The 21,067-nt window shown below is 38.0% G+C and overlaps 2 protein-coding genes across 2 annotated transcripts; both read right to left on the minus strand.

Moving 5' to 3' along the window:
* Positions 1–2,648, minus strand: LOC119778089 (sperm acrosome membrane-associated protein 4-like). The gene is made up of 3 exons (XM_038277185.1): positions 2,496–2,648; positions 2,032–2,142; positions 1–366 (listed from the first exon to the last, which is right to left on the minus strand). The coding sequence occupies exons 1-3, from the start codon at positions 2,545–2,547 to the stop codon at positions 143–145; spliced, it is 387 nt and encodes a 128-aa protein (XP_038133113.1). The 5' UTR covers positions 2,548–2,648; the 3' UTR covers positions 1–142.
* Positions 2,649–18,779: 16,131 nt separating this feature from the next.
* Positions 18,780–20,814, minus strand: LOC119778019 (ly-6/neurotoxin-like protein 1). Its single transcript, XM_038277045.1, has 3 exons — positions 20,640–20,814; positions 19,497–19,607; positions 18,780–19,335 (listed from the first exon to the last, which is right to left on the minus strand). The coding sequence occupies exons 1-3, from the start codon at positions 20,689–20,691 to the stop codon at positions 19,097–19,099; spliced, it is 402 nt and encodes a 133-aa protein (XP_038132973.1). The 5' UTR covers positions 20,692–20,814; the 3' UTR covers positions 18,780–19,096.
* Positions 20,815–21,067: the final 253 nt, after the last annotated feature.

Here is a 21,067-nt window from a genome sequence, read left to right on the forward strand (position 1 = left end):
TTTCATGTCAAAGCTTTTATTGATTTTACAGCAATAAACCTATTTGTATATATAGATACCTTTATCTAATGGATAAATGATCATAGCACAGGCTCAGCATTAGTTAGAATCATCTTGGAGCAATGATGGACATCATGTCTGACTAAATTTCCCAGAAGCCCCACAGTGATGACAGGATGGCAGCACAAAGGGCCACAGTCAGAGACAGCTGGACAGAAGAGGCGCTGTTGCACAGGTCTGTTGTGCAACAAGTAAAGGTGCTGGTGTAAGCAGCACCAAACAGGAATCCAGTTAGGGTAACTCCACACAGGTCCGAGTCTATGCAGCCCCTAGTGTGCAGGGTCACCGCCCCCGTAGCATTGAACTCTGAAATAACCATAAACAGAAAATCAGGTTAAAGATGTCCAGGCCTCTTATGAAAGACTTTTCTGTATTACCTAGTTGTTGTCCTGTGATAAGTTAATTAAACTAGTCCAGGAAAAAAAAACAAAAAAACTTGATTTGATTTACGACCATTTCCCTTTATTGTTCGCTACATATTTATCAGCTTTAACTTTCAGTAGTCATTTTTATACTTCATACCATCAGTAAAAATGTAATTAGTCAGCTTGTTGTTGTAGGAGTTTTGGTTATCTTTGTTGCATCATTTCTTTGGCATTATCAGGAATTAATTACTGCCAAGCAGAGCCTAAGAAAATATAATAGTGGGATAACATTCTAAACTTTGACTTAAATATTGAAACTATTTATTTCTATTTAATGACTCAGTTAAGCTAGAGCTGCCGAACAGATGACCTTGCAAATGACCCTGGTATACGTGTTGAATAACTGCAAGGTGCGAGGTCCTGTAGCCCCAATCCGAGTAGCTGATAGTTGGTATGAGGTGCTAACATTGGTTGAAGCTTCTTTTTTACACCCAAACATCTCTAAATTGCCAAAATATGTACAAAGAACATTATTCAAGACTGTAATCAGTTTACAATGCTTAGATTTAGCTGTACAAAGCTAAACATAAATGCTGGGGGAAAGATTTTCTTTTGACATGACATCTGTTCCAAAGAAAATGCTTTAGTCTTTCTTCAAACTGTTCTGTCAATTGTGCTAACTGTGGCCAGAGGAATGTGAAAGTATACTGTAGCAAATTGCCAAGACGTCCACTGTTTCAAAGTATACAATACACTAGGAAAATCTCACAGAAGATTTTAGATTGTTTGGAAATGGTCTCTACTTCAGATGAGCAGCAAGAATTGTTTCTCTAAAGATATCCCTAACCTCATATCTCACCTTTTCATAAACCAGGCCGGCAACGTGACTATATGCTGCCGTTATAAATGTTGAAATTGATAATTAGCAGCAATTTTTTTTTTCACACCTTAATTTGTCATGCAAATCCTTGTTTTGCTCTGATCTTTCCCTTTATGTGTTTTGCACTAAAAAAATATAAAATATAAACCAACATTATCAACTCATTAACTGTAAGCTTGTAGGGAAGCAGCTGTTCCAACCGTTACATTTCTGAATTCTTCCAAGTGGTGCCTGACTTTACACGAGTGAATGAAGTGAATGCCATTGGTCGTTTATCAAGGGGGCGGGATAGTTGGGTATATTAGCTGCGACATATGAATCAAGATGCTATGACTGAAAATGTTATTGATTGACAGATGACCACTGATATATGATTGGCTGCACTTAGGTTTACAGGCTGACATATAACTAACTGGCCTTCATAAGATAACAAAAAACCCCACAGATTTTAAGACTGGAATTTTTTTTTTAAATAGAAATTTTCTAACTTTTGGGACAATATGGTCTGAACAAGAGTACATTTATATACATGTTTAAGCCAGAATGGCTTGACATTTAAATATAACTTCCGTACGACTTTAAGGGCTATCAGATTTACTTGGTCCACTTCTGGACTTCTGCTCCAACAACAGCTCTAAGCTGCTGGTATCTTGTTTTTATTTCTCCTCCCACTTGAGTAAACATGTCATCGTTAGATTGTAACACTGATTTTAAGTTTTATCTTACGTGCTTCTCCAGTATAACAGCTCTCTGTTCCATTGCTACATGTGAGGTCATCCCCAAAAAAGCAGCTTCCAAATACACCAACTGGACATTGGCGACAGTCCAAGCAGCTTGCTGTTGAGTGGAAAAAAACAGACAAAAAAGACGAAGTTATAGGGTATCTCTTTTAAGGATTTTTTTTTTTCGTCTCTCTTAAATAATCTCTGTCTAAAAGACACTGAAAATGGTCAAAATGTCTTTTGAACAGGGAAAATACTGTATATGTTTTACAGATTTCTGCTGAATGGGTTACAGCTGTGACAATTAGCCATTAAGTACAATAATCAAAAGGTCAGAGAGAAATTTAGCTGTCACTAAAGAAATTTATAAAAAAAACACTGATTAATTAAAAAAAAAAACCTCAGCAATTAATCTTCAACACAGAGAGATATTTCTGTGGATTGATTGAAATATTTCTTTGAACTCACCTGCAACGATCAAGGCGCTGAGACCAATTATTGCTTTCCAAATAAGAGTCATTGTTCCCAGGCTTATATTAATTTGAACCACTGTAATAACAAACAGCTTCTACGTTTAGATTCGAGGCTGTGTCTGTTCAAGTGAAGCAAGGCACAACTGAGAATGAGACACAAGCAAAGAGTGACCGATAAGAAAAGAGGCCAATCAGGTTTTTCTCCTTTGACAAGAGTGAGGAAGTTTCATGACAAAAAACGAAATATGTCGCCACCCCAAAATACCCTGTTCAAGAAAACTTATTGTTTTACACAATACTTTATATACCCAACAAAAACCTGTGCAGCCTTAAATTAATTAATGTTGTGAAAGACGTTTAGAAAGCTATTTTATAGTTTAACACTTTGTCAAGATGGCAGAAAAAAAACAACATTACAGAATCATGAAATTCTTATCAAGTTTTAAAACAAAATCATCTAAACAATATTATGCAGAAATGAGCCTGTAAGAAACAAAAAAGTCTATAAAATCCTCAAATGTTACCATGGAACCTAGGAAAGGCTGTTACTTCAGTTGCTATGAAATTGCAATTGCTTATAAATGAAAAAAAAAGTTTTGCATTAATCTGAGGTATTTAAGAAGTAAACATTTGCTCTCCACGAAAAAACACGAGTATCAAACTGAGGATTGCCAGATGTCAGAGATCAAGATACAGATTATTGCAGAAAATGCTGCTTGGGACAGATAAGTAAATAAATGGATGATTGCGACAACAAAACAGGGGAGATTTTTGACAAAAACTAATAAAGGATAACAAGTAGAAAAAAAATAATTTAATAAAAATCATACCTACTGTGAAGCTGTTATGGTTCTTTACCTTTGGGCTTCTTTTTGAGTTTGCATTTATTTATGTCATTCTGTTTTGTTGGTCATTGGTATCTTTTTCATTTTGTGTAATATTTAAGCAGTGTTTCATTTTCTGAGTTACTTTCTGTTGCCCCCTTGTGCCAGTCGTATTTCCCCTAGCCTTCTAGTTACTTCTATTAACACCTGCTCCATACCAGCTGATTAGCCCATTCTTTGTTTTGGCCCGTATATATACACCTCTTGTACAGTTCCTCATTGCTGGTTTCTTGTCGGTAATTGTGTGTTTTTCCACAGCATCTCCTGGTTTTTGGTTTTCTGTATCTTGTTCCTGGATTTGTGTTTCTGTAGCCGTCTTCAATAAATCACCAAAACTCATCTCTGGCTGCTCATCTCTGCATTTGGGTCCTCAAGCAACCTCCACACTACCTTGACAGAAGTATAGTGGAGGAGTGGAAGTTTTATGGTTTGGGGATATTTTGGTTGTTGGAGTAACACCACTAAAACAAAACCCCAAAACACTTTTCTATATATTTTTTGTTTGAGGTGTAAAAGAAGGTATATATTTGCTGTTTAAAGACAGTTTATGGCCAGCATTTTGAGAAAAACAGCAACATTTCCGTTTTACATATTTATACTTTCTTTTTTTTCTTTTTTTTTTTACAACAAAACCTATCTGTACTTTCAAGAGACTGACAGAATAAATCAGAAACAGTGACCTAATAAATGGTGATCTATAAAAAATGTATTTTTTTGTGGATTTTGTTAGTGACACAAAGAAAATATTTGTTTTAACTTGTAGGTCCTCTACCAATGTTTCTATTCTAAAACACAAGCTGGACTGAAAACAGTTTTTTTTATCATAATATGAGCATGAAAACTTTTAAGCATGAAAATAACATTGCAAGATTATGCATTTTACACAGCTGATCACGATATTTTTTAGGAAGATTTTAATATTTTGTAGGAATTAAAGGAACAGCACTAGCAGGGTTTAAATCGCATTTATCTGATCAATTTTAGTTTGTTCACATTAATGATAAATCTTACTCATGCTCAAGGGTTACCTGTTGAGTACCACAGGGATCAGTGCTTGGACCAATTCTCTTTACTATTGTATTATAGTGTATTTAACACTGTATTATAGTGTATTTAACAGTTTTAGTGTCTTTGAAAAAAAAACCAAGTTTATTTAACAGTTTTAATTGATTTTTACAGTAATAAACATATGTGCAGCTTTATCTAAAGGATAGATTATTATTGTACAGACGCAGCATCATTTAGGAACAGCTTGGAGCAATGATGGAAATTATGTCTGACTGAAACTTCAAGAAGCACCAAGGTGATGAGAGGATAGAAGCACAAAGAGCCACAGTCATAGACAGCTGGCAGAAGAGGCTCAGTTGCACAGGTTGGTGTTGTAGCAAGTTATGTTGCTGGTGTAAAGAGCATAAATGAGGCTAGGATCGCTCCACACAGGTCAGCGTCTATGCAGCTCCAAGTGTGCAGGATTACTGCCCCTGTTCCACTGAACTCTGAAATAACCATAAAAAGTTACTTCCTCATAAACTAATATATCAAAACTTCTGATTTAATTAGTTTGTTATAAAGTTAGTCCAGGAAGATACAGTCTTTAAACAAAACAAATTAATATGTTATTGTCACCATATTTACCCATTCATAACCTCTTTTACAACGTTTTCTGCAAAATAAAGTTTTTATATTTGATCCCTTTAATGTTCACAGCATATCTAGCAGCAATAACTTGCAGTAGTTTTTGTATAATTTTATATGTCAAACTGCTGTTGTTGGAGTTAGCTATCTTTCTTTGGCTTTATCTCTTTAACATTTACAGAACTGAATAGCTGCAAAGCACTACTAAGGTCAAGATAGAAGCATCTCCAATTAAAAAGTTCTGATAATAAATGATAGTTATTGTTATTTGTCTGATGACAGGAGAGAAAGTATATTCTGAATTCTTAAGAAGTTAATTACAGGACCAACAAAGAGAGAAATAAGACAAACAACATCTGAACCAAATTAACCCCTTGATTTAATATGCATGTTTTTACTGCGGGTAAAACCCGACTACAAAGAACAAATGAATAAAACTGTAGTATACTATGGGTTTTATAAGAATAAGTGGCCAAGTGTTCATGTTGAGAGTTAATATTGTCATTATAACATACGTACATTCATTGTTAGATAGAAACAGGTCTATTGGGTTACATTATATTACATCAGGGGGTAGAAAGTCCCAACAGATACTTTATTGTTTAACCACCTCACCAGATACAAATATTCAATGAAAGGAAAACTTCTACCCAGTCAACATTGATTTTATCAAAAAATAATTTGCAAATTAAAGGTTATTTCTTTGCTGAATCAAAATCTCAAAATGTGTTTTTTTTTTACACCATAAACATACTAAACAATTACATTATGAAAATTAAGTTCTCTGTGTATCCAAGGAATATAAAGAAAAGAGCTATTTTTATGTTGTTCTGAAATGTTAACTAATGCCAAATAACTGTGATGGCAGAAGCCATGACTGCAGCAAGAGAGAGCTGGACAGATGTGGCTCCGTTGCAGTTGTCGGTGTCGCAGCAATCCCTCGTCACTGTGTACCCGGCTGTCAGAAGGGTTCCACTCTCTGTAGCATTGCAGGAAGGTGAAGGCCGGCAGCCACGAGTGTGGAGACTCATCATTTTAGTGATGTTAAAGACTGAGAACAAAATAACATAATATTTTAGTTAAGGGAAAGAGTATTTCAACCTTAAAGGAATAGTACACCCAAAACATGATTAGCCTTCATTTTCTACTCACCCCCATGCTGAACAACATTCTGGAGAACTTTTTGGATATCTCAAATGCATCTGGAGATCTGGGAGGCTTCTTGCTGTCTGCTGACATTCAAATAATGGAGGTCTATGGCGCCCGAGACAGAAAGGTCCATAAAAGTCCACAAAAAACGTGTCAATATTCCTCCATACTGCTCGTCCAATGTATTCCAAGTGTCCTGAGTGGATAGCGTCCATAATTTACTCGAAACTAAGTCATTTAGAATGTTTTTAGAGCATAAACAGTAGTGTATAGGATTTCCTAAAAGCGCTTTCACGATTCTACGGAAACCGCGGCAGACCAAACCAGATGAAAGTGCGCATTTAGCTAAGCAAAGAACTCATGCTCTTCCTCAACACTGAAGTCCTCAGACATTTTTCTTTCGTTGTTTCTTTCTTTGCACAGGTAAACAGCACATTTTTTCTTCTACGCTTGTATTATCAGCAGAGCAGACGCTGAATGCGCACTTTCATCTGGTTTGGTCTGCCGCGGTTTCCATAGACTCGTGAACGCGCTTTTAGGAAATCCTATACACTACTGTTTATGCTCTAAAAACATTCTAAATGACTTCGTTTCGAGTAAATTATGGACGCTACCCACTCAGGACACTTGGATTACATTGGACGAGCAGTATGGAGGAATATTGACACGTTTTTTGTGGACTTTTATGGACCTTTCTGCCTCGGGCACCATAGACCTCTATTATTTGAATGTCAGCAGACAGCAAGAAGCCTCCCAGATCTCCAGATGACTTTGAAATATCAAAAAAGTACTCCAGAGTGTTGTTCAGCATGGGGGTGAGTAGAAAATGAAGGCTAATCATGTTTTGGGTGTACTATTCCTTTAAAGATTTTTTTTTCGGTGACAAATAACATTTTATATCAGACAAAGAAAAATACTAGATACGGGAGTTGGCGTTGGTTCTCCAGCAGAGGGTGAGACTCATCCATCAGGAAAAAAAAGACAAAAATTAAAAAATAACACCTGAAGCACTGCAGGTTTTACTGTGATCTATTCAGGTCAGGGTTCACAAGACAACAACAATAACACTAGAAGTCCCAAAGTGCAGACTTTAGTCTGCACCTAGTTTGTATCAAGTATCCCCCCAAAGGTGTTAACGGCTCTCCTCTGGTGCTCCATTTTCAAATCAAATGCAAATGTGGGAATGTGGTTTGGTGACTTCAGCTGGTGTGCTGGGGTTTCTTTGTTAAAGTGTCCTCCCTTTGTGTTGTAAATGAGCCTTTTCAAGGAGTTGAGTCATTTACAGAATTTCTGTGGGGATAAATAGAGCAGGCACAGCACACAGACTCAGAATTCACCCAGAATTCATCATGGCACAACCAAGGCGACCAAGAAGGATGAACGCTCAAGAGGCTTTAGCCATGCTTCAGAGCATGCCAGACTACGAATCTGATGGTGGATCTGTTGGAGACTTAGCATTTCAGAATGAAAACGGTGCAACCGATTCTTCAAGTGAAGAGGATGATTCATATGAGAATGCGACTGCTTTTGCACCAGCAAATCCTCCCCTCCAAAGACGCACCAGGGGCCGAGTGGTCAATTATATGATTGAGCGGGACAGTTCAAACACTGAGGCTACATCAGATGAAGAGTAAGACACAGTGCGCGGCAACTCCCCTCCTTGCAAAAAACAAAAAACTGCTGATGTTGGCACAATGCCTGGATCCACAGAGAAGGCGAAAGATGGCACTGTTTGGTCCCACTGGAAAGTTGAAGACTTTTCTGTTCCTGAAACCCCACAGACTGCCTTCAATGGATCAGGAGGGCCAACAGATTCTGCGAAATGCAAAATCACAAGCCGCCTTCGCAGCTTCCTGTGTTTGTTGGATATGAACATGTTGCTGACCATCAGAGACTGCACAGTCCACGAGGCCCGCAGAACAAACCCCAGCTGGCAGATGAGTGTCTACGAGCTGATGGCTTTCCTCGCAATCCTTTTTCGAAGGGCTGCCATGGGTTACATTGGTCCCATGCGACACATGTGGGCCAATAAATTCGGAAACGCAGATATCAAACCCAAAATAAGACGGTACCTTCATTTTGACAACAAGGACACCCGCAAGGAACGCATACACAATGACAAATTTGCAGCAATTTATGACATCTGGATGCGGTTTGTTCAGAACTGTGTGTCGTCCTACAGTCCAGGACAGCATGTTACTGTGGATGAGCAGCTGTTTCCGTCCAAGGTTCGGTGCCCCTTTTTGCAGTACATTGCATCCAAGCCTGACAAGTTTGGAATCAAGTTTTGGATTGCAGCAGATCTGGACACAAAATACATGTGTAATGCCATCCCGTACTTGGGAAAGGATCCCACTCGTCCAAAAGGAGAGAGGTTGTCAGAGAACGTTGTTCTGAAATTGATGGAACCATTTTTGGACAAGGGAAGGACTGTAGCTATGGACAATTTCTTCACCTCTCTGTCTTTGGCTAACAGGCTCCTTCAGCGAAATACAACTCTGCTTGGCACCATCAACAAAATTCGTCGGGAGCTACCAGCAACTGCAAAGGAAACCTCGGGGCGCCAGTTGCACTCCACGCAGGTCTTCAAATCTGGAAGTGCCTTGCTGACGGTGTATGCGACAAAAAAAAGAAATCTGTCTGTCTTCTGAGTACCATGCATCACAGAGTGGAAATTGTGGACATTCAAAAACAAAAACCAAACACTGTGGTTGATTACAACCATCTCAAATGTGGTGTTGATATTATGGACCAGAAACTGCGCAACTACTCTGTGCGTGCAGGAACACGGAGGTGGCCTATGGCTGTGTTTTATAACCTGCTTGACATGGCCGCCACAAATGCACATTTTTTGTACACAGCGTGTACAGGATCCAAAGAAAGTCGTCGACTGTTCATGCTGGAGCTTTCAGAGGAACTCAAAAACAGGCTCCTGCAGGAAAAGACACAAGAGGAAGAGCAAAAACAGCTACGTCGTGAGATGAGAGTTTCCCAGCAGAAAAAGACTCAATGCCAGGTGCGCATACTCTGCAATAACAACAGAAGTGCTGAACGTTGTGTCCACTGCAGCAAATTTACCTGTGGCAAATGTAGGAAAGGCTCACCATGGGAATGTGGAAACTGCTAGATGGGACAATTGCATTTTACATTTTTCCACATTATATTTAGTGCTTTATCCATATGTAGACTGCTTTTCTTTATCTGAAATAAAAAAAAACTTTCTGAGGCTATACCTTCTGTCTGTTGTTTTTCAAAATTGAGCTGTTTGGGGTGGGAATTGGGCTCCAGTCCCCCCAACTGATCTGTACAATGAAAACATCTCCATCAGCTGACAAGAATATTTATACAACAATGACCATCTGCCCTATTTACTAGAGGGCAAACAAGCAAACATCATCCGCTCACGATTTCCAGCGGAAAGCCGGTTTTGTGGTGGAAACCCATTTCCAGCTCAAATTCCAATCTGGCGGCAGGGGGAAATGTTAAGGTTGTGGGTGGAAAGTCTAGCTCCCAGAATAAATAGGCCCAGCAGATCGACTCAGAGTTATTGAGATTTCAAGCTTGGCTTGGCTTGGCGTACAAGCTTGACTGCAACAGACGAGCATGTGTTGTACAAGCCATGCACAGGGACCAAAGAGAGTCCACCAAAGTTAATTCTGCTACCTGCAAATGAACTTCGTAACATTTGTATGCAAGAAAAGGCAATAAAGGAAGAACACATGAGACAGCATTGTGAGATGATGAGACTAGGGCTGTTCCTTTTCTGACATAAATGTTACTCCAATACTAAAGGCATACTGTTTGTCATTCTCTAAGATAAAATTTTGAATGACATAAAAAGGCGAGACAAGACAAAATACAATTATTCTTTCTTTCATATAGTGAGCTTTGCAATATAAATGAGTCTGTTGGTGAATGGACAATAAGGCTCGGGCACAGCGCGTTGCATTCTGGGTACGCCGCCATATTGGTAGCTAGTTGCTACGGTAAACAAAGACCTAAAACAGCATAGAGACAGAGCAGAAAGACGAGTAAACAGCGATGTTAAAAGCGAAGAAAGGATGCGGAATATACCGAGACACACTGCAGAGGGAAGCCAGGGACCGTTATCTGCAAAAGATGGGCTTCATAAACGGACTTGATCCCTACGAAGTAGAAAGCAAGGAGTGGAGCGTTGGGGAAGAATTTCTACAGCCGTTTGCGAGGGAGGACGTATTTTCGTATCTAGTGTGTGGCGTCAGTGCATACACACATGAAGAGTTTCGCTGCTACAAGTCGCTAGAGGCTTACATACAGCTGACAGATGGAAAAGTTCATGACATGGAAGTAATCAAACCGAATGAGAACACAGTCATCAGAGCCAAGGTAAGCTACCGTCTCAACATGGTGTGGTGTTTGTTGTGGTGATAAGACTAGGTGCTGGCACTAACGTAAAACATCAAAAATGTATCTACTGGCTTTCCTGGTGAAACAACCAAAACTATTAACCCTATTATAAACTATTAATGACAAAATAAACAGAGTAGGACAACTGTTTTGTGTTTCAGTGGACCTGGCTAACCCTCTGGAACACAACCCTACTTCAGCTCATGCTACATGCTACAGATCAGCCAACAACGGTTAACTTGAAATGATACATGAATAAAAACAGTATGTTCTGTAACTTACCAGAATGAAAATGCCGGGAACACACTCTCATGGACGCAGGGATTGAGTTGAAAGTTATATTTGGCCGTCTTACAGCAGCGACCCATGCTAGCCGGCGACTCTTTGTTATGGAGGACATTTGTTTTCCATTGAGACACCTCCAGGTTGGAAAACGGTAAAAAGACAATCCATTTGGGATTTTTTTCCCCGTCCAGTCACAGCTTGCGCTACTACACCCTACGACACAGCAACAGGCGACCATAACGACAGCAGAGGTAAAATGAAACGGCAAAAAACTAAGCAAACTACTAGCAGAAGAAAGCTAGTCCTTACAGGCGCGAAGTGTAAACAGTGGGCTGACCAGCTATCAATGTGGCTGCCGCGCAACGTGTGACGTCATGTGCCCGAGCCTTATAGAAATAGGCTCTGCCTTGCCTTGTTGGAAAAGCATGGTTATGACTTGTTCTCAGCTCAGGAACTAGGACCACTATGATATCTGGTTGTTCAATAGGTTTGCCTAAATAAAAGATTTAGATATGACATATAAATATATTCCTGCAAAAAGGTATGATGTTGCAGGGGCAGGTACTGAAAAGTGCTTGGAACATGGTCTTGATGCCAGTTTGTTTCAGCCTTTATCCAGTCTTAATGTAGAAGGGCTGGTCATATCACAGGTTATTTGCATTACAATAGGGACAGTTAGCAAGGCAGAGTGAATACACAAACTTGCAGAGGGGAGGGGGGCTTGCAGGAAAACTGAAAATCTCTGGGACATCTAGTGCGAAAAGAACTAAGAGTTCCAAAAAGTAAACCACTGCTGTATAAAAATACACAAATAAGAATATCTAATATCCCTTAATCATGTTCAGTAAAGTTTCATATATAAGTATGAATTGGAAATTTAAGGCACAAACATAATGCTTGTGAAAGCAAAACTGCTGGGCTGTTATCTGGCTCTGGGACATTGATTCCCAGTGCACTGTCCTGGTTTATAACCAAATACTATCTATTAGCAGAACTTAATAGTGTAGAGAGGAAGCTAGTGGAGATAAAAAAAAACACTAAGACATAAACTTAAAAGCATTTGAGATGCTTTGCTAAACAGCCAGAGACATGTCATAATGAATCAATGTGTTAATTTGACAAAATATTATGTAGATTTTGTTCTGATATGTAAACCCCTTTCAACCAAGAGATAATCACATGGAGACAAGGCGCAATTAGAGAGTTAATTAACATAAATGAATATAACTTTTCTTGCCCTCAGACCCCGACAGAAGACATAAAGCTGAGTAGTGCTGCTAATAATGGAATGGGCAGATTTATGAGAATAGAGTCTATCACCCCCCTGAAGAAGGTGATAGACTGGGATAAAGGGGTGGGGGTGGGTTTCAGCTTAGTTTGAAGGCAGACAGGACCAAAATTAGCAGCTTAAAAATAGGGTATTGGATGCTATTGTCTGCTAAGAAGGCCTGGAGAGCAGAGGAAGGTTGGCATAAATGGATATCGATGACATGGCAGGTGGGATGTTTGGGTGAGTCTTCCTGATTGAATATACGCCCATGCGTCATTAGGACTATTTACTTTTAAACACCCAATGACAAACTTGTAAATCGTGAACACCATGATTTTCTAATTACATGAAAGCCAGTTATAAAATCTACTTTTCAACAGAGACTTTACATCCTTCAAAGCATTTATCTGATCATTTTTGACAGACCCCTTTCTGTCAAACTGGGACACAGTGGATGAAGAATTATGTAAAAAGAAGAAAAAGAATGTCTCTCCTTACGGAGGTAACTTTTCCATCATTTTAAAACTTTTTAACCCTATAATGCCAAATGTATTGTATTTGATACATACGGTTTCTGAAATGTTTTGCCTCTGACACCTTTTGCAAAATTTAATGGTAAATACTTTGCTCAAAATCCTATTGTACACAATCAGATATACCTGATAACAGCCAGTAGAAGACTACACAAAAAATAATCTTGACTTATCGCATAGTAATAAATTATTAATATAAAAAATTTATTTCTGTTTTTTCTTTTTACATATTTTGTTAAAAGGGCAAATAAGGAATTCAAACCAAAAAAAAAAGTAATTTTCTGTTTTGGTTTATTCTTGGATCGGGCTTTAAAGGGTTAAAAAAATAATTTTTAGTTTTTCTGAAACTGTTTATAAAACACTTAAAATTTCTCTTTCAATAACCATATGGTTGCTGCTGAAACTTACCTAGGTTTCCACTGTAGCATTTGAACAGAGTGTTGTTGCAGGTTTCAGTGGAGGCAAAAATGCATTTCCCTCTAAAGCCAATGTTGCAAGATGTACAGATCAGAGACTCGCCTGTAAACCATAGAGAAAAGAAAGGTAGTTCTCATACCTACTGAAACATCAAACCCTCTCAGAAACAGGTACCACAAGTAATCAAATTTGAAAAAAACACTTGTGTTGATTCAAATAAATGTTTATTAAATTAATGTAAAAATAATATAACCTGTGATATTTTTGATAGACATTAATAGACATTTTCACAAGCATGACACAATTTATACCCAAGAAAAACTTCAGGTATCTTGGAAAAAAGAGCATGTAAAAAAAAAAAAATGTTGAAATTATTGTGTTAAAAAAAAGCAAATGTTTTAGTCTGTTTTGATGAGGAAATTAGCAGGTGACCGAGAATAAATTGTTTTCAATAGGCCACCACCACCTGCTCTGTTCATAAATCCCCATTGTTTCCTTTTGTTACGTATCTCTCTTAAGTATGTTGTTAAGTATCTCTACTTTAAAGAGGAACAATTCAGGCACCACAGAAACTAAAGAACTCTTTCGTTCTTTATATTTTTTGTTGTTTTAATGTTGGATTAATAATGTTTAGGAAGTTAGGAATAACTTTAAAAACATGTATTAAAAAAACCTTAATTAGTATTTTAAGAAAGACTACAAATAAAATGTCTTAAAACATTTACCTACTTTTGATAAACAATATCTTTCAGGATATAAAACAAAAGATTTTACTCCATTATTGGGGTAATCTAAAACAAAAGTAAGTTCTCCATTTGAAAATAACAATTTTTTGATTATTTTTAAAATATTGTGATGCACATGTTGCCATATAATTTCTTTGTGCTCGTTTCTTATTTCTGTTTGTTCTGGATTTTGCCTTTTTTGGTTCCCTTTTATGTTTACTACTTGTGCTACTTGTTTGTATAAAAGTCTAAAAACATTAGTGAATATATGTCCTTGATAATGATACCTGTAAAAAAAAAAAAAGGTGCATCTTACCTGTAACAACCACGGCCATAAACACAGCAAAGATCAACAGATTTTTCATTGTGACTTGACAAAAATGAATTTCCCCCAAAAAAAGATTTTCAATCAAATTTTCTGTGCTGGAATATGCAGTTTTAAATGGTAAAAGTGAAATTTAAGGGCACCACATAAGTGTATTTATATAAAGGAGTGTCATAGGGACATGCAGACCAATAGTTATGTCTGTAGGCATTAAATCTATGAACAAAGGATTTGTTTGACAAGCAACAAAAGCTGCCGAAACCTAGATAAAAGGCTTTGTCAATTTTTTCTTTGAACCTCAGTGAACATTAGTTTCATTAAACCAAACACCGTTTATTTGAAACCCTTTAAAGAGAGTTAGGAGCCACTGCTCCTCCTTATTAGTCCCTCCAATAAAGGGACTTTGTTCCAGCAGCTTGGAGATGAATAAAAGCTAAACGAATGATTCAAAAGCCTCTCTTTCACTTGGAAAATATATGGCAGCTTTGATGAAACCTTTGTTCCATGAATAAACATTGTGCTATTACAAAGAATTTAGAAGACTTGAATTGATTTTATTTAGGTCATTACGTATATATAAAGCACTATAATACAGTGAAACACACAGCCAAAGTGCTTTAGTGCATTACCATAAAAAACTGACAAAACAGAAAAAAGATGGATAATCACTAATAGGCAGTGCCGCCCCTGACCTGATTGGGACCCCAAGCGTAATGTTATTTGGAGCCCCCCTGTATGTGTAAAGATGCTGCTTGATGGCCGCTGCTTGATAGTTATGTGCTGACAGATTTCAGCATTGACGTTATGTTAGAAATCCAGACAGGAAATCCATACAAACAGATTATAATATGTTTAGGTCTCACAAATGAAATTATTGTAAATGCAATTCTCAAAAAAGATTCAAAAGCACTCAATGCAAATACTACTCTAAGTAAAATAATATTCCACAATAGGGAATTGTTGTTATGTTTTGGTTCTCTGGAAACAAAGCAAATTTGACATGTTTGCCCTAGTGGGACACCATAGCTTAGTTTTTTTTTGCTGGTAATCTACCATATTCCTCACAGTTTAAGGTATATTTGTCATGATTGGATTAAGATGTCTAACCCATATGCAGAAACACACGGAGGTTTGGAGAAAGTTCAGAAGGTTCAATGACAAAAGTGTAAATAAAATGTGAACAGGAACTGGAGTGGTCAGACTGGTCACGGCTGGTTCTCCACTGCTAGAGGTGGAACTGATCAGCAGGTGGGGAAACCCTGTGAGTCCAGAGGCTTATCGGCAGACAGTGGGCTGAGGACTGAGGGCTAGGCTGAGACGGAGACAGAATGCAGGCAGGCAGGTTTCTGGCTGAGAGAAGGGATTCAGATCTGCAGAGGGGGAACCTTGAGAGTCCAGAGGCTTTTCGGCAGGCTGAGGGCTGAAGCAGAGACTGAGGCTGAGTGCAGGCTGGCGGATTTCCTGACAGAGTTCTCTCTCTTTGTTTTCTCTGAGAGCGGACAGGCACATTCCAGGCAGAATCAATCCTCCAGGGTTTCACTAAGAGCAGACAGGCGGATTCCAGAGATAGACTTCTCTCCAGGTTTTCATAGTCAGGCAGGATAAATCATTACTGGCAAACACTCTGGCACTGGAGTGTCAGTCTCCTCCTCCTTAAATAGGAGTCCTCTTGATGAGCAGATGGAAGACAGGTGTTGCAGGTGAGCACAAGCCCTCAGGAAGGGATCCTCGGCGCCCTCTGGTGGGCAAGCCTCTGGATCCCAACAATATTCTGTAAGGTAATTACACAATGTACAATTTTATGGGTTTAAAACAGGTTATCTGGCTATTTCTATATATGTTTGTCTGTTTAGTTTTATAAATAACTACCAACTAAATGTTTTACTGATCAAAAGTTTTATTGAAAAGTCTGATATTACCATAACCCTAGCCATAACCATAAAATCAGTAGACTTGAGACCTGAACGTAGCCTTATTATTATCTTTACTTGCCCAGTCATGTTGGACTTAGCCTTACTCTAATACCAATGGGCTTATTGCCTTAATGAATGATCTATTAACATTTATACATGGTGATAAATTAATTAATAATTACTTAATCATTAATTAATGGTCTTTTTACCATTTATAAATGGTGATTTTGGTGGTTATTGTAAATTGTAATCAAAGATTTGGCATCAGGGTCGATGTGAGACTGGTGCCTTTCTCCAGCAGTCTATAGAAAATTTGGAAATACCAGTTAACCTGATAGTCATGTTTTTTTGGACTATGGTGGGAAACCAGAATGTGTATGCTTTCTAACATACACAGTTATGAAGTTCAAAAATTCAAAGAATTCACCTTATGAATGATAATTTATTGTTAAACCCCCATCCCAGATTCAAACGTTCCATGAAAGGAAGGTTTCCTCTCAGTTGACTTTTATGGACAAGAAATTGGAAATCTCAAAATTTGTTTATTTTACATGATAGACATACTAAACAATTACATTATGAAAATGTATTTAAGTTCTGTGTGTATCCAAGGAATATAAAGAAAAGAGCTATTTATGTATTGTTCAGAAAGTTTAACTAACTCCAAGCAACTGTGATGGCAGAAGCAAGGACAGCAGCTGGAGGGAGCTGGACAGATGTGGCTCCATTGCAGTTGTCAATGTTGCAGTAATCCCTGGTCACCATGTACTCAGCTGTCAGAAGGCTTCACTCTCTGTAACATTGCAGGAAGGTGAAGTCTTCTTATCATAGATTTTTATCAAACACAAAAAAAAACCATTTTGTGTCAGACAAAGATAACCTGGGTAAATAGATACAAGACCACGCTTTGATTCTCCAGCAGAGGGCGACACTTCTCTACCAGACTGATCCATTCAGTGATGGTATATATGAAGAGAATGGTTTTAAAGCCTATTCTCTGAGCTATGGTCAGCCAGTATAGGGATTTCAGAACTGGGCTGCAGCGCTTCGCTGTTTAAATTCTAGTTAGAACTGGGGCAGCACCATTTTGGATCAGCTCCAGCTTTCAGATGGACTTTCTAGTCAAACCTATGAAGATACTGTTGCAGTAATCAATTATTAGAAAGATAAATGCATGAATAAGTTTTTTGTCTGTTCTATTCATCTAGCCACCCCTCTAGTGGGTCCATAGTCACCTGTTGACTTTGTAGTAGACTTATAACAGCAAGTCTTATAGTCTTACTCTAACTTGAGTAATTTTTTGGATTGCTATTTTTTAGTTCTTCTGGAGTAAAAACCAGTTGAAGCAGTTACTTTCTTTCATCAGTAAAAATGCTTGGCAAATCTACCGTTCACTGTGTAAAATAAAGAAAACACATCAGATCAGAACTGCACTACAAATTAGAAGGAATTTAAAGACACATGTGCCGTACAAAATATGAAACCAGCCCAACAAAATACCTAACTCAGAGATTGCTTTCCAGCATCCACAAAAAATATTGAATTCTCATCTATACTATTATTAGTGGCCTGCGCTGATAAATGTTTGACAAGCGACACACTTTGTAGTTCACAGCATTTTTTAACATCTGTCCTGACAAGCACCAGAAACTGCAAAAGGCTTGACAATGGAACTCAATGAAACCTGCTTATTGTGGCACCAAGGTTCTTATAGATCATACCATGCTCATATTGTATGTATTATAGTATTTGTAATGACCCTATAAGTCATTCTCTGGGACAGGGGTAATCAGTAGCCTTAGCTCCCAATCAGTCTCTCCTTTATATATAGATATTTTTGGTTGACCCCTACTTTAGCATAATGCTATCTCTCAATGCCAATTCAAAGCTTAACACTAAAAGCCAAAGCTCCTCAAACAGCTTCACTGGACACCATTTGGGGGGTTCACAATTATTGGTCTGTATTATTGCTCAGTGACTCCTAATTAATCATTGCCTAAAGGATTACTCAGTGAAACTGATAATGTTATGATCACTGACAACAACAATGAAGAATAAGAAAACAGAATTTATCCATTTCACAATAGCGTATAACTGAGCCGGGGGGCTTAGATCAAGAAGTACTACAGGAAATGACAGAGATTCTTGTTGATATTGTAATGAAAAACTTGAAAACACAATATTCAGCAAGACACTGAGTAAGATCAAAAGCTTTATTAAGAGATTTTGAAATGAGGAGTGCAGGAAGAAAGATTAATGACTGGTTTGAGGGAGCAGATCTGGACAGAATCAACTGGTGACGAGATGTGAGCTGGCATATTATGGCTGACAGGCCAGACGCAGGCTTTTACCTGAGTGGATGATGGCGTCTAAAGCAGTCAGAAGTTGATAAGAATCCAGTGAGGGCAGGTGGATCACATGAACACAGAAACTCAGAGAGGCAGACTACACAGACACTGGAGGGAAGAACTAGTGAGGGTAGGGCGAGCACAGGAACGCTGAAACACAGGAATAATCAAACACACTGACACTTGGAATGATCCTTTTGCAGGCAAGGAGGAGATGACTTACTAGCAGAGAATAACTGGAACAGGCAGGTATTAGTATGCTAAATAACAGCTGGGAGGAATGAGGCTGACTGTGAAAGTGGACAGTGCATCACATTACTATAATTACTAAATTACTATAAGTAGTAGAACAGAGATGATAGAGGCAACCAGCCAGCCAGCCTCCCCAAAAACAAAGAAACAGGCAGGATTCATGACAGCTATTTTATTCATTTTTGTTTGTGCAATAAGAAAGAAAAAAGATTAAAAGAAAAACAATTGTATTTTTAAAAACAAGAAAAGGAATCATCACCATGAATTATGCATGAACTCAATGTTTCTCTTGAACATCTCATTGATCAGCCTCCATCTTTCAGAAATCAGCATGAAAAGAATCACTTTAGATTGATAATTAATTCCCTCAACTTTATCCTCAAAAGGTCTTTTGGCAATTTAGACACATCTCTAAACTATACTATTTATTGCACAAATTAATTTAAAGATAGGAAAAGTTTGTTTGTAATTTTATTAAATGTGTCCCCCCCACAGAGAAGCCAATATGGCTCCAACGATTGCAGTAGTGAAGGTCATCTTGGTTGTTGGGGCACTGTTGAGGATTTCAAAGGTGTTGCAAAGGTCTTCAGTACAGCAGGCTGATTTGATTGTATATTCAAATCCCAGAAAATATCCAACAAAATACCGATCACACTGTGCGTTCCTAGCTAGACAGCTATACTTGATGAAGAAGTTGGAGAAGAGAGTAAAATCTGTAAAGAAATAGCTTAGTTACATTAGACATTGTATGGTTTGCCTTTAAACTTTCCAACTCGAAACACTTGTAAGATTTCCATAAACACAAAGAGGTTAACCAGCCTTGCCAACAAACTAGCTAGCCTACATTTTGTGTGGTTCTTAGATAATTACTTACCAACGGATGTACTCTGACAGTTGGTTACATTGGCTGCACATGTCTCAGTTCCCATGCTAAGGCAGACGTCCAAAATATCAAAACTGCAAGTGTTGCAGGTCAGGGACTCCCCTAAGGAGACAAAAAAGCTGAAGACTTACCAGAAGGAACTGTGACAAGTATCAAAGCAAATAAAAAAACCTACAATAAATAACTGAATGTTTTGCAGACATTGTCTTATAGACATTAATGGCTTTACTTTAATTTCTTATGTGAAATGCTTTATCCATTCTGACAGAAATGACCATGGCTTGAAATTAGTCCCTTTAGTCTAATATTTGAAAAAATAATATAAACCATTGCAATTTAGAAGATAGTATCACTCGGTGCCATTAACACACCCTGAGTGCAACCAAAGAAAATATTTAATCTGTGGTCAGACTTTCATTTTCATAATAAAGCAATATCCATCTATCTTGTATTTGATAATTATGTTTTAGGTTGTTTGATATTATGTCCTCTACTACTATTGTACTTCAGTGCACTCCAAAGCATTTTATGCTACATTCAGTCATTCACCCATTCACACACACATCACACAAAGATATTGGCAAGCTACATTATTGCCACAGCTGCTTTGGGGCTCACTAACATAGGCAAGGCTGCTGTACACAGGTGTCACCTGGCCCAACAATTAAAAGGGGTGGAGCTGGGGTTTAAACTAGCGACCCTCTGAATGCAACTCATGTATGTGGTTCTGTTTGCAATATAAACACTTGAATAATAATAAAATAAAGACACCCCTTAGGATATCGCCTATATGGAGCCCATTCAGCCTCACTTTATGGTGAGGCAGTGTCGACTTCTCAACCAAGGGGAAAACACTTTGCTCACAAGGTAGAATGTGATGACAAAAGAAAAGTAAAGTTAGCATGCACTTGAAATGGTTAAAATGGTTTCTTATTAATGATAACATGATCAACAATTACATCATCAATAATAACAAGTAACTCTAGCTCAACTCATTATTCAATAACTTGAATCTCTAATCCATCTGCAAACCATATCAAACTGAAGATCAACGTGATGAGAAAATCAGGAAGGCATTTCTTCTTTTCCCCCTTTTTTGTATTATTGTTCTTGAGCATATGTATGTCTACTCACCAAAAGCCAAGGATGCAACAACTGCAACAACGAAAAAAAGAAGTTTCCCCATTTCAGTTGGATGATCAGATTCCTAGTTTTAGTTCAAATAGAAAAAAAAATGTTTTCTAAATGAAAGAAGGTATGAAAGGAAGGTCCTGATGAGCCCGTTGATGAAGACAGTTCTATTAAGTGAGAATATGGAGGGTGCAAAGAATTTAAGGGAGCTATTGTGAAACTTCTTTTGTCCTTAAGGTATTTTGGGGGAGGAGTGAGTTGAACTTAATAGAAAACATATCCAATTAAAACCAAACTATGTGCAAAGTAACTGATGAAAATAATGTATGCAGTCTGAACTAATCACCTATGTGACCTTTGGTTCAACCTTAACACCGTCAATAATCATGAGCTGTAGTTGAGTCAAAGTCGCCAAAGAAGTTGGTGTTTTT

The sequence above is a fragment of the Cyprinodon tularosa genome, unplaced genomic scaffold, assembly GCF_016077235.1.
Source record: "Cyprinodon tularosa strain WSP-4 unplaced genomic scaffold, ASM1607723v1 ctg13, whole genome shotgun sequence".
In the NCBI taxonomy this organism is placed as follows: domain Eukaryota; kingdom Metazoa; phylum Chordata; class Actinopteri; order Cyprinodontiformes; family Cyprinodontidae; genus Cyprinodon; species Cyprinodon tularosa.